Here is a 12686-nt window from a genome sequence, read left to right as displayed (position 1 = left end):
GGCTGGTTATGCTGTATTTAATGCACCCCAGGATGTGGTTAAACCACGACTGCCCTCTTGGCTGCCAGGGCACACTGCTGACTCCTGTTGAGCCTGCTGCTGACCAGCACCCCCAGATCCCTTTCTGCAGGGCTGCTCTCCAGCCACTCCTCTCCCAATTTTTACTTGTGTCTGGAATTACTCTGTCCTAGGTGCAGAATCCAGCATTTGGACTTGTTAAATTTCATCCCATTAATCATAGCTCAATGCTCCAATCTGTCTAGATCCCCCTGCAAAGTCTCCTGTCCCTCAAGAGAGTCAACAGCACCTCCCAGTTTGGTATCATCAGCAAACTTGCTAATGGTACATTCAACTCCTGCAGCCAGATTGTTGATAAATGTACTGAACAGGACTGGCCCTAGAATTGAACCCTGCAGAACACTGCTGGTGACCGGTTGCCAGCCAGATGTAACTTAATTCACTACAACCCTTTGAGCTCAGCCAGCTCTTCACCCTGCGCACTGTGAACCCCCTCATCCCACTGTTGGACAACTTGTCCAGCAGGATGCTGAAAGGGACAGTATCAAAAGCCTTACTAAAATCCAGAAAAACTACACCCACCGCCTTCCCTTCATCCACTAGGCGGGTGACCTTACCACAGAAGGATGTCAAATTAGTTAAACAGGACTTTCCTTTTGTGAACCCGTGTTGACTGTGCCTGATGACTGCATTCTTCTTTAAATGCCTTTCAATAGTACCCAGTATAATCTCCATAATTTTTCCAGGAATGGAGGTTAGACTAACAGGTCTGTAGTTTCCTGGATCTTCCCTCACGCCCTTTTTGTAAATTGGAAGGACATTGGCTAGCTTCCAGTCAGCAGGGACCTCCCCAGACTCCCAAGACCTTTGGTAGATGATCAAGAGGGGTCCCACCATAACATCCGCTAGCTCCTTCGGTACTCTGGGACGAATCCCATCAGGCCCCATGGACTTGTGAACATTCAGCTGACACAGCTGGTCCCTTACAATTTCAGTGTCCACAAAGGGAAAGTCGCTGTTCCCACACTTGTGGTCTTCCAACTCAGAGGACCGGGCAGCCCAAGGTCTATCGGTATTATTGAAGACTGAGGCAAAAACCACATTAAATGCCTCCGCTTTTTCTTCATCTCTATTAGTCAGATAACCATCTTCAACACGTATCAGCCCAATGTTTTCTTTAGACCTCCTCTTGCTATTAACGTACTTAAAAAAGCCTTTCTTGTTATTTGAAAAAACACTGGCCAGTTTCAACTCTAATTGAGCTTTGGCCTTTCATGTCTTCTTCCTGCATAAATGAACCACAACTCTGTACTCTTCCTGCAAAGCCTGACCTTGCTTCCAGAGATCATACAGTTTCTTTTTCCTCCTGAGCTCCACGAGTAGTTCCCTGTTCAGCCAAGCTGGTCTTCTGCCCCGCTTGCTTGACTTACGACACAGTGATCCAACTACTTCGGTTCCAAATTCTCTGGATCATTTAAATTCTACTTTTCATGATTTCTGCAATCTTTGTCAACTGAAGGAGCTTCTATAAATATTGTAAGTAAATTCTCATCCAAATCATTAACAAAAACACAGAACTGCAGTAATTCCTGGACAGACCCCTGGTGACTTTCACTTAAAATGTCCCAGTCTGAAACTAAGTTTTGACCTGCTCTGTCAGCATGTTTTCTCCGTGTTGCCTCAGCTATAACTCCACAGTTTGCTTGTAGAATTATGATTTGCAAGTGTCAGAAAGCTTGCTAAGTCTAGAGTTATGCTATCAACCACTTGCTTCCTATTCCCAAGGTCAATCAATTTCCTAAGAAGAAAAGTGGATTTTTCCATCTCAGATGGTTCTTAACAAAACCATGGTTATTTTGCTCACTTGATTGTTCTCAAGGTACTTATGAGCTACTTAATAATTGGTTCTACTACTTCTTGAGTGACAAAGTCTGAATGATTAGTCTACAGTTCCCAAGTTCTCCGCCCTTCATAAGAGTAGTTATCATAATAGCACTACCACTTTTTCATGAGTTTGAGAGTGATAATTCCTCCAGGTCAGTAACTGCTTTGACAAACTTAAATATTCTGACAACCTGACTACATCTAATCTAATCATTCTCTCTCTTTCATTCCTTAATCTCAGTTGTGTTTCTATCTGTCTCAAAAATTATATGCATTACATACCTAATCAAAATTCACTTGTTTTTTAAAAAACACTGAGGCAGAGGCATGGAATATTTCTGCTTTCTCTGACATTTGTTGTTTTACTCTCCCACTCTCCTCTTACTACTTCAGTAGTTATGGAACTTTATTATCTTCACTACTGGCATTTTTCAAGTCAGCATTTCTAGCCTTTTTTGTTCTGAATTCTTGTATTCTTTTTGTAATTATCTCTAGTTGTATCATGATTTCTTTCTTTTTTATGATCTTAATAAGGTCTTCAAAGGGCTTGGTCCCTTATTACCAAATCTTTTTTGCATCAGGATAGGTTGTGTCTTTAGTTCAGTTTCCCTGATAACGACATGATGTCTTTTGAATCATCATACTTAGCTATTTTCCAGTTCCAGCAAGTATCTGGCAGCCTTCCTCTTTCTGATGCATTGTTTTTAATCATTATTGACTTTTTTGGTTTTTAAGCTGCTCAAAATTTCTACTTTTGGCTTATTAGAGCTTATCCCATCTTCTACTTTTCACACTTTTATATGGCTTCTACTTTTCTAATAACCTCCTTTTCTCAGATATTCAAATGTACAGGCTTTTTCACCCACTCAGTTCTTTTCAGCATCTTATTGATTAGCACCATAAATTTTGTTCCCTCATCCTCAACCCAGTATTGGTCATTTAAAAGCTCTTTGCCAATAGCATCAATTCTACCTTTTAGCTGTTCTTTTTCACTTCCTTTAACCTAGCTTTCAGTTTTGCTTAGGTTCCAAGGTTACATTAGTTTAACTTAATAATTATCTAAGACAAATTCAGGAAGATTTTAGATAAAAAAATATGAAGTGAAATCACAGTTTAAAATTTAATAGGCAGCCACTACTTAGCCTTCCTTACCAATAATTTCAAGATTTACGTTAACCACTTGAGTAAAGTTTTCAGAATTCAAAACCACTTTTACCTTCAGAGGTTAAGGGTTATCGCTTATTTCTTTTAAGACAGCTGCCTCATTGCTTGCCCAGTCTGACTATTTATTCTTTTTATATGGTGTTACTGATATTCACATGAAATGTTATACAGGACTGGAGTTATAACCACACATTAGTAGTCACTCCAAAGACCTAACAAGAAATCCTAAGACAACAGATGCCACAACACCACAGATGGCAGATTCAGTAACAAGATACTTCACTCAAACTGCCAGCCACCCCTCAGTAGGCTGAGGAATAAGCCTATTAAAAATGATACTCTTCTCTTCACTGCGGCACCACTACTGACAGCGATCATGATCAGTACAAGACTGCGATACAGAATTTCAGAAACCACCTTGTCTCCAGTTTTGGCCTCTGGCTTAGCTAACACAACTAAGCATGAGATGAGGACAGGTCACCTTCAAACTCTTAAGAAAAGGCTCCTAAGAAGGAAAAAGAAGCATACAGCTGCTCTTTTGCTCTCAGGTGGTCTTCAACAAAATAAATAGGGGGCTTGGGCACATGGTGACAATGTGTGATGCAGAAACTATTTTCTCTCTGCAGAGAAGCTATTTCTCTCTGTCTAGTGACACCAACTCCTCTTCAGCTGACCAACCTCTCAGCTGCCTTTATATGTGCCCTGTTAATGAAATCCTTGTGTTCTCAGCACCCATGGCAAGCCATGTCTTCCTGTAGTGCCTGACAGCCTCCCTGAGCAAGCACTCCAAATGTTAGGTTGCATCTCATCCATTGATTTCCTTTGTCAGGAACATGACAGACACAATCCCAGCAAGTTAAGACAAGGACCTAGATGGAGCCTTCCAAGGTCAGGATCCCTGTCTGGGCAGAGTCCCCCCAGCTGCAGGAAGAAGAAAAACTAACAACCACATTGGTGATACACCATTTTTCATACACTTTTTCCCTCTAGGGTATCTATAACAGTACCTGCCTTGTTTTCTGTTGGCAAACTTGGCTGGCTAACATATTTGGTCTCACAGGTGTTTTGGTCTCTCCAGTCACTGGCAACCATAGGCCATGAAGAAGTTCTCATACTGCCAAAGAAACCTGCACTCTGGACAAAAGTATATAAGCATAATTAAACCTGTAACCTGATGTAAATTTTAGGCCACCAGTAGAGGTGGTCCTTCTGAACTAATATGTACTTAACATGCTAGAACAAAGAGGTGTATAGCAAATTATTTAGTGTTCCAAAACATATCAAAAGGCTCCCTACATACCAACATGTTCCCTCCTATCAAATGTAATTATAATGATGTGTGTGGGTTAATTCCAACATTGCACTTTTTACTGAAGTACCACACAAGAAATTCTGTTTCTGGAAGAAAAGCTTACCAGAAGGCCATGTAATTTTAAAAAATGCAAAAGGGACTATTTGGCAGCGACCTAAAAAAGAACCCAGATTCACTGTGCCTCACTCTTCAAAACCATTTTTCCTCATAGTCACAAGTCAAACCAGCATCTCCCACCAAACTTCCAGATTAGCATGAAGAAAGGCTGCTATGACGGACAGACAATTAATATGTAAGTCCATAATAATTTTTTGAAAATAAGAATCAATAATTCAAACTAATTCAATATTTCACAAAGAAAATTCAGGTATGATGATTTGGGCAGCTGGTGTTTATTGTAAAACCACTTCATTATTGGGAGCTCTTTCCTGTAACTGCAGGAGGCTGCAATCTCCACTATCACTGCAGAGCCTATTTACCCTGTGTCTCATTCTTTGCAACTATATTGAACCGAAACCCACAGCAGGAGATAGGAATTATTATGCTTGGCGCAGGACTAACAATGGCATATCATTAAGTTTTGATGACTGTTTCAAAGGAAAGTAGTTTTCAAGTCTGAACTTGGGGGACAGGCAGGGGACTAAGCAACAGATCATGGGGAGAAACTTTGATCATGTCTCAGGTTGATCAAAGGGTCACCTGATACTTTTAAAAAAGTCTCTCTAAGCATCCTGGAGACAAAGGTAGAAGAGACCAGAGGAGATACTCTAAAAGCAGACAGTGTTATCAATTGCAAGGCAGGCCATAGTAAATGGAAACTGGCTTCACAAGAGATGAGAAATAAGCTATGATTTGAAGCAAAGTTTGGAGCAAAAGCAGAGTACTGAATTCCCCACAGTGCACAGATTTTGACACCAAGTACTTTCAGGAAGAAATGGCAGGAAAATGTGTGGTCATTATTATTTGGTTTATCTTGCTTTCTTAGAAGAGTCAAAAGGAAGACTGATTGCTTTTTAAAGGCATCACAAGGACTCAAGAATCCAGCCTGTGCAAAATTTCTATTCATTTTCCAAACTCAGTAACACAAATGTCCTCTGGCAACAAAACTGCCAGACACTACTAAAACAGGCAGATACATTTCCTTGCCCCCTGCCTGGCAGTCGTCAGCTTCTGGATTCGGTAATAGAGCAAAGAAATCCCAGTGGAATTTCATCTTCCAGGAGCCAGCAGCAAACCCTATGTACTTTTGAACAGATAAGCAACGGCCAGCCAGAAATCGAGATTTGCATTCTTCAGGAAAACAAAGTCTTGTGGAGTGCTGTTTCTGTGTGCTTCCGTCTGTCTACAGTCTGCTCCATTCTTCCTTTCTGCCTAGCATGTGGCACTACTTCTGCGATCGTCTGTGTCAATGCAGCCAATGTAAATACTACCGCATGCAGTGCCAACTGCCCCAATGCCTGTAAAAACTATTTGAATGGCAAATACAGACTTCGTCAGGATTTTCTTCCCACTATCCCTCCTACTGTTGGCACATAAGACATATTTGCTGAGGATGATGCTTTGGTTTACCTTAAAATAGGTATCACCACATAGGTACAGCAGCATTTACTTATTAGGTGTAGTTTATGTGCCTCATTTTGAAAGTACTATAACAAAAAGATGCATACAAATTGTCCTATTATCTGAGCTGTGCCTCAGAAAGACAGAAATTCATCTGCTGAAGATATATGCTGTAGCTCTATTTCAGAAAATCTGCACAATGAGCTTGAAGCCCAAGTTTATCAGTAGGAGATAATAATGGATGCTTGTGCAGCCCTGACAGACAATGCTACTACAGAAAATCACATTAATGCAGTTAAGATCTTCACTAAGGAAGAATTACTTTTACCCAACACCACTAACTTAAGATATACAAGCCTGACTTAGCAATTCATAATTGAATCTAAACCTATAGAGAGCAGGTAAAATTCAAATAATCAAAATACTTTGTTTTCTCTGCCAGCCATATATGTACCTAGCCAGATGACAGACGAAAATAAAAGCTGGTCTCTGTTACTATATTTCAACGTCTAGCTCTGAAATTAAATGAAAGGAAGGCATATAATCTCGTCACTTAAAAAAAAAAAACAAAACCAAACTTTTACTTTCAAGACTTTTTTTTTTATCTGGACTACAAATTAAACTGAAAACATATCTTAAGTTCGGAAGAAAGAGCAGCAAAGGACAGCAAGCCAAATTACAGACATTAATTACTCTACAGAGCGCTAACGTTCTTCTAATGTTTCACTGAGTTTTACATTCTACATTCTATAAATGTAAAGAACATAGACTTTCTGACAATTCAAAAGTTCACAGTACAGTTTGCTGGCCAAAACTTGCTGTCCCTCTTCATATTGAGGCTATGCTCATTACAAGATGTTACAATCTTTTGACGGAAACAGCTAAATAAAAAGTACTTTAAATGGAACAAAAAACGCAGGCTAACTTTCAAAGCAGGGAACTGTTCCGTTCACTGGATAACTAACACCTGCGGAGGAATGGTGTAAAACAACACTTACAAAAATGCTAAGAAGCCAGACATCATACTCTGAAGACACCTTGCTTCCACTTCTCTGGCTTTGCCAGGCCAGCAGAAGCAGTACAGTTTTGATGAGGAAAGGGCTGAAGCATGGATCTCCTAATACCCTTCTCAGAGAACGAAAGTCACATTTTTGCTAAGGAGAAAAGTACATTTCCTGAGAAGCAGAAAACAGAGAAAGGATCTGGGTATTCTGAGCAAAGTGTCAAACAGTGATTCAGACCATGCTCCGGCTGGGAATTCAGCTCCAGACAGCCCAGGAAATCCCATTACTATCATCTATGCAAACTGCACCTTTGGATGTCATATGAAGTACAGAACAAATGCATGATCAGTCATGATGAAGATCAAAATTACATAGCTCAGTAGAACTCTGGGCTTTAACACTTTCAGATACCACATGAAAGGATAAATAAGTGACGTGCCAAAGGTCACAGCAGTGCAGTGAGAAAAACTCACTTCCAAGTCCTACTTCACACTGACTTGCTCTCACATGCTGACACTAACAGTATACAAACACCAACATGCAGCGCAGTGCTTTGTTGCCTTTTACAAACAGTCCTTTGCAAAGCTAGAATAAACCCTCTTTCCAATATACTGTTTCCAATGCCTTCCTTAATAAGAAAATAAAAGAAAAAGTAATCAAGTTCAGCACGACAAGACTAAACCTGTACAAAAACGGGTACATTAATTAAATTTTAGTTTTTAGCTGAAAATTTCCAACACCCTACTCTCTGTATAAAGTGGCTGAAAGAAAGAAAACTCAACATAACAATACAACAGTAAGCATGTGAGTGTGTGGGGCAAGGGGCAGGGAGAGGTAGGGGTATTAATATGCTATCAAAGAAAAGGTGTAGCTTATTCAGTCAGTATGTTTCTACTCACTGTATTAGGTACATATGGCAATCCATAAAATTTCTCCTGTGTTTCCTTTAAAATTTCTGTGGTTGACTTTTTTAGAGGATGTTTCCCATGGTAGATTTGGTCCAAGGCAGCATAAAATACCTGAAGAGATAAAATACGTTTGCCTTTGGCACATGGCAGCATAACATACCTGAAGAGATAAAATACGTTTGTCTTTGGCACGTGGCATTGGCATTTGACAACCAAAAAAGACAAATAGAAAAGAATGGGAAAGAGAGAATAGGGAGAGGGAAGAGTTTAAATATATATGGTTTCGTAAATCTCCTATTTTTAGTATAACATACAAGGAGAGAAACAGGTTTCTGGAGTACACCAACCACCACCATCATGACCTATCATAAATCCGTGTTTAGGTCACTGAGAACACTGGCAGTACTAAATTGCCTGCATTTTTAAATAAAATTAAGACTTGTCCCTAAAGCCCTCCAGCAATTCCCCTTTTCAAAAAGAATATTTTTAAATAGATTTAATAAAAAGACTTAAAGTTATTTGAGTGGACACAGCAAAATAAGCTAGTCCAAGATGTGTGCGTGCAGCCATGAGAACACATCACACCTGCAGGGACAAGTTACGGCCCAGGCAGTGAACATAAGAAGCTGCACACGGAGCTGCTGATGCCCCTGAGCTTCAGCTAGAGCACTTGAACAGTGTAGTACTAAGGCAGATGCTTCCTTTATTTTAGCTCTCACAATCAGAGCAATAAATTGCTGCAGTGTAAGCTTAGCCTGAGATCACACTGCACCAGGAGGGTACTTTGCCAGAGGTAAGAGCTGGTTCATAGGCAATTTTTGTGCAGAAGCATGTGAACTACAGCGGAACACTGGTGCATGACTAAATTACTGAAGTGTTTGGAGATCAGGAAAGCAGCACCAATAAAAAGACTTTTCAAGCAAAGATAGCGAAGCAGAGTATCTGGCATTTTAACAGCAAACATGAAATAGGCATGGATAGAAGACAGTGCCAAGGCTCAGTGTGTGCCATCGCTGAAAAAAATTGCAGCATTTATTTTTTTTAATATGCAGATTTCCTATTCTGTGGAAGTGCAGGAAAGACAGAAGAAGAGGACACCCGCTGCTGTGCAACACAAGATATTTTTGAGAAGTTTGGTGGATTCAGATATTTAAGCCAAAGAGTTCAGGTCAGACCATCCTGCGGTAGGCACATTTCATAGGAAAATTAATGGCAGGGAGCCTCAAAAAGCTTTTGTGAAAGGGGTGAAGCAAATAATTTGGCTAGAGATTGAGGCCCAGTCACACTCCCAGGGACACTGCAATACCATTCCCAATGAGATAAACACACTGCTTTAGGAATTATAACCATGAAATGCAGAAATTTTATGGAGAAAAGTCTGTTTGGAGGCATTCTTCATCCATGGAGAATGGATGTTTTATGCAATCTGAATAACACCACCACCCCCAACCTGTGAAAAGATTCTTTATTATGAAATTTTGATACAAAGCCATTCTGAACTCTTTAATAATTTATCCCAATTCAGCATTTATTTTATTTGGGCTGCATACAACACATACTTTCACCAAAATTGTGACTGTTTCTAAAGGACCATATTCCTTCTGTTTGAATAAGCTGTCTCCTAACATACTCGATAAATCCTTTGACAGTGTTTGTTGACAAATGATAAATGTGAAAATTGACTTTTTTCAAGAAAAACTGAGGGTTATAAGGAGAGGAGTGAAGAAGCCATGACTTGCAGGAGCTACTCCTGAATTTCCTGCTTGCTTCCTACATGGCTAATGAGGAGAAAAGAGGTCAGTAAGACCTAAACTTGCCCAATTGGCCATTAATGACATTGCAAGTTTTGTGTCCCAGATAGCAACACCGAACAAGAGATGCAAGCACGTAACATCGCCCATTGCCCAGAGTAGGCAGCAAGTATCTGTTCAGAGGATAACTCCATGAAGACACTGCACCAAATGGCAAATAATAATGAGTACTTATTTTTTAAAACCAAACTTTGCAGGGGTATTTTAAATTTTCCATCATTATATTGATAATCTGAAAAACTAAAAATCTAAAGAAAAACCTATACTAGATTATAAAAACTGCAACATTTTTTACCCTTATCTTAGAAGAGAAAGAGACTTCGCAATGCCTTTGCTTGTACTTTTCATCCTCGGAGCTGGTCTCTGGAATCCTGGTTCATTTTTTAACAAAGTTTAACAAAAGCTTACAGCATTTATGGTAGCAAGGGTGACTGAGAATATGACCAACAGTAAGTACCATGAATAGATCTGAAAATTACCTGATGTAACAGTCCTAGAAAACTCACTTTCTCCTGTCACCCTAGGTCTTTGTGACTCTGCAGGAGTCATTTTACACCGACTTCCCTCTCCTCTCCAAAAAACCCAAACCAAACATGAGGAACTTCAGCATCTGACAACAGACTTTAGCATCCTGCTTCACCCCAGCCTTAATTCTCTTTTTTCTATCTCTCAGCTTTGTTAGGACCTGTTTGCAGTTGCTCTTCAGTGTTCCTCACAAGATGGAGCGGACTGCACGGCAGTGGACCTTCTCTAAAGTAAAATTTGGAGTTGTTGTGGTTTAACCTCAGCCGGCAACCAAGCACCACACAGCCGCTTGCTCACTCTCCTCCCCCCTGGCCCCAGTGGGATGGGGGAGAGAATCAGAGGACTAAAAGCGAGAAAACTCATGGATTGACATAAGAACAGTTTAATAATTGAAATAAAATATTATTAACATTAATATTAATAATAATAGTAGAATATACCAAGCAAGTGATGCACATGCAATTGCTAGCGGCCCCCCCGGCCAGCTTTCCCCCAGTTTCTGTACTGAGCATGACGTCACATGGTATGGAATATCCCTTTGACCAGTTTGGGTCAGCTGTCCTGGCTGTGCCCCCTCCCAGCTTCTTGTGCACCTCCAGCCTTCTCAGTTGGTAGAGCGTGAGAAGCTGAAAAGTCCTTGACTAGTGTAAGCACTACCTAGCAACAACTAAAACATCAGTGTGTTATCAACATTGTTCTCATCCTAAATCCAAAACACAGCACTATACCAGCTACTAGGAAGGAAATTAAATCTATCCCAGCCAAAACCAGGACAGGAGTCAAGTAGTTTGTGGTCAGGGAGCTGGAGCAAAAGCTCAACTCACAGCTAGGCAGTGGGGGAATGTCAGCTGAAGGCTAGTGAAATGGACTGCCTACAGAACAACATGGTGATAGGGAAACGAGTCACTGAAGCCAGCTATAAGTTTTCCCTCGATTCTGGCACATGTAAAGCATGGGAAGAAAGCTATGAGCCGGGCCGCCTGGACAGCATAGTTTAAAAAAAAAAAAATCCATCCCTGAAAATAAACTTGGATGAACTTTATAGCCATAAGCATTCCCATCTACAACCCACAGTTCTGTGGTTTACACAGGCCTTTCAAATGGGAAAGGGAGACACATCCCAGGACCACAGGATTTTAGGTGATACTGCTGAGGAGCATGCTAACACTTAATATCAAGCAGTAGCTAGATGATTTCTAATTTCAGTAAAACACATTTCCCAAAAGACCTAAAAATATAAAAAGGCCATCAAATAGTTATCTATTTTCATACTGTCTCTCTATTTTGCACTGACATTGGTATTTATTAGTTTCACTTGATTCCAGTTCTTTCTAGCTCCTTGTCTGCTTAACAGCACTAATATGTAAACAGTTACGCATTTTCCAGTGAAGTTACTACTGACTGAAAGACTCTGGGACTCAATCTGCATGGCAAAAGCCTTATGAGGAGATGCATGGATTCTCCTATCTTTCCTCTTGAGTAACTGATTACATGAGCTGGAAGAAAATGCAGAGATATTATAGTTATGATGAAAAACCAACATTATTTCTTATTTTCACATGCCAACACACTTATTTTCTGAACAGATCACAAAAGAACCTTTAGGCATTTTCCCCACTGCTGGAAAATTTGTAAGCATTTTTCTCTCTTTTAAAGGTAAAATATAGCTTATGTAGCATCTAGTCATCAATATAGAATATACTCTTTGCAAAGTCTGAAGGAAAGGTATTAGAGTCATCATTCACAGTTTTTTCAGGTATATACATTAGTAGTACCTATATACTTTGGCATCTGCAGATTGAAATACATGTTTTTCTTCAATGAATTATTATATCTGCATGAGTAACAATACACACTTCTACAAAGGAACGTATGAACTCCATATTTGCCATGCAGTCAACTTCTCTGGGACATTTTTTCTGAATTAATAAACAGAATGGCTCTACCAGTCTGTCTCTTTGAAATGAGTGCATACTTCTGTGGGTATTACATTTGGAATCTCCAAAAACATGGTGCTGAAAGTAGGAAATGGATAATATTATTCAGTGTGGCATTGTGGTCATTTGGCACGGGTTGAGACTGGTTGAACATTAGTTACACAAGAGTAATCTGAGGGCAAGCAGCCTGCTTAATCACCGCATCATTGCCAGCACCAGTTAATCATTAGGTACCTGCAGGAATTTAAGCCCACCAGAAGTGGGTGTTCTCTCCCCAGTTCTAAAGCTATGGGGTCTGGAGTCACTCCAGGACAGACCCTACAGAGACCCCAGGAGCAGCTGAGGGCCAACAGTGGCAAGTAGGAAATGGATAATATTATTCAGTGTGGCATTGTGGTCATTTGGCACGGGTTGAGACTGGTTGAACATTAGTTACACAAGAGTAATTTGAGGGCAAGCAGCCTGCTTAATCACCGCATCATTGCCAGCACCAGTTAACATTAGGTACCCTGCAGGAATTTAAGCCCACCAGAAGTGGGTGTTCTCTCCCCAGTTCTAAAGCA

The 12686-nt window shown here is 40.2% G+C and overlaps 1 protein-coding gene across 1 annotated transcript in view; it reads right to left on the bottom strand.

Moving 5' to 3' along the window:
- The window catches only part of MIPEP (mitochondrial intermediate peptidase), an 82196-nt gene that overhangs the window by 20183 nt on the left and 49327 nt on the right, over positions 1-12686 (bottom strand). The window contains exon 16 of the mRNA XM_009290288.1: positions 7842-7961. Within this exon, the coding sequence (XP_009288563.1) occupies positions 7842-7961 (120 nt within the window). The remainder of the gene's footprint in view (positions 1-7841; positions 7962-12686) is intronic.

This window comes from Aptenodytes forsteri, unplaced genomic scaffold (assembly GCF_000699145.1).
Source record: "Aptenodytes forsteri isolate BGI_AS27 unplaced genomic scaffold, ASM69914v1 Scaffold155, whole genome shotgun sequence".
NCBI lineage: Eukaryota > Metazoa > Chordata > Aves > Sphenisciformes > Spheniscidae > Aptenodytes > Aptenodytes forsteri.
This window is presented reverse-complemented; position numbering and strand designations above follow the sequence as displayed.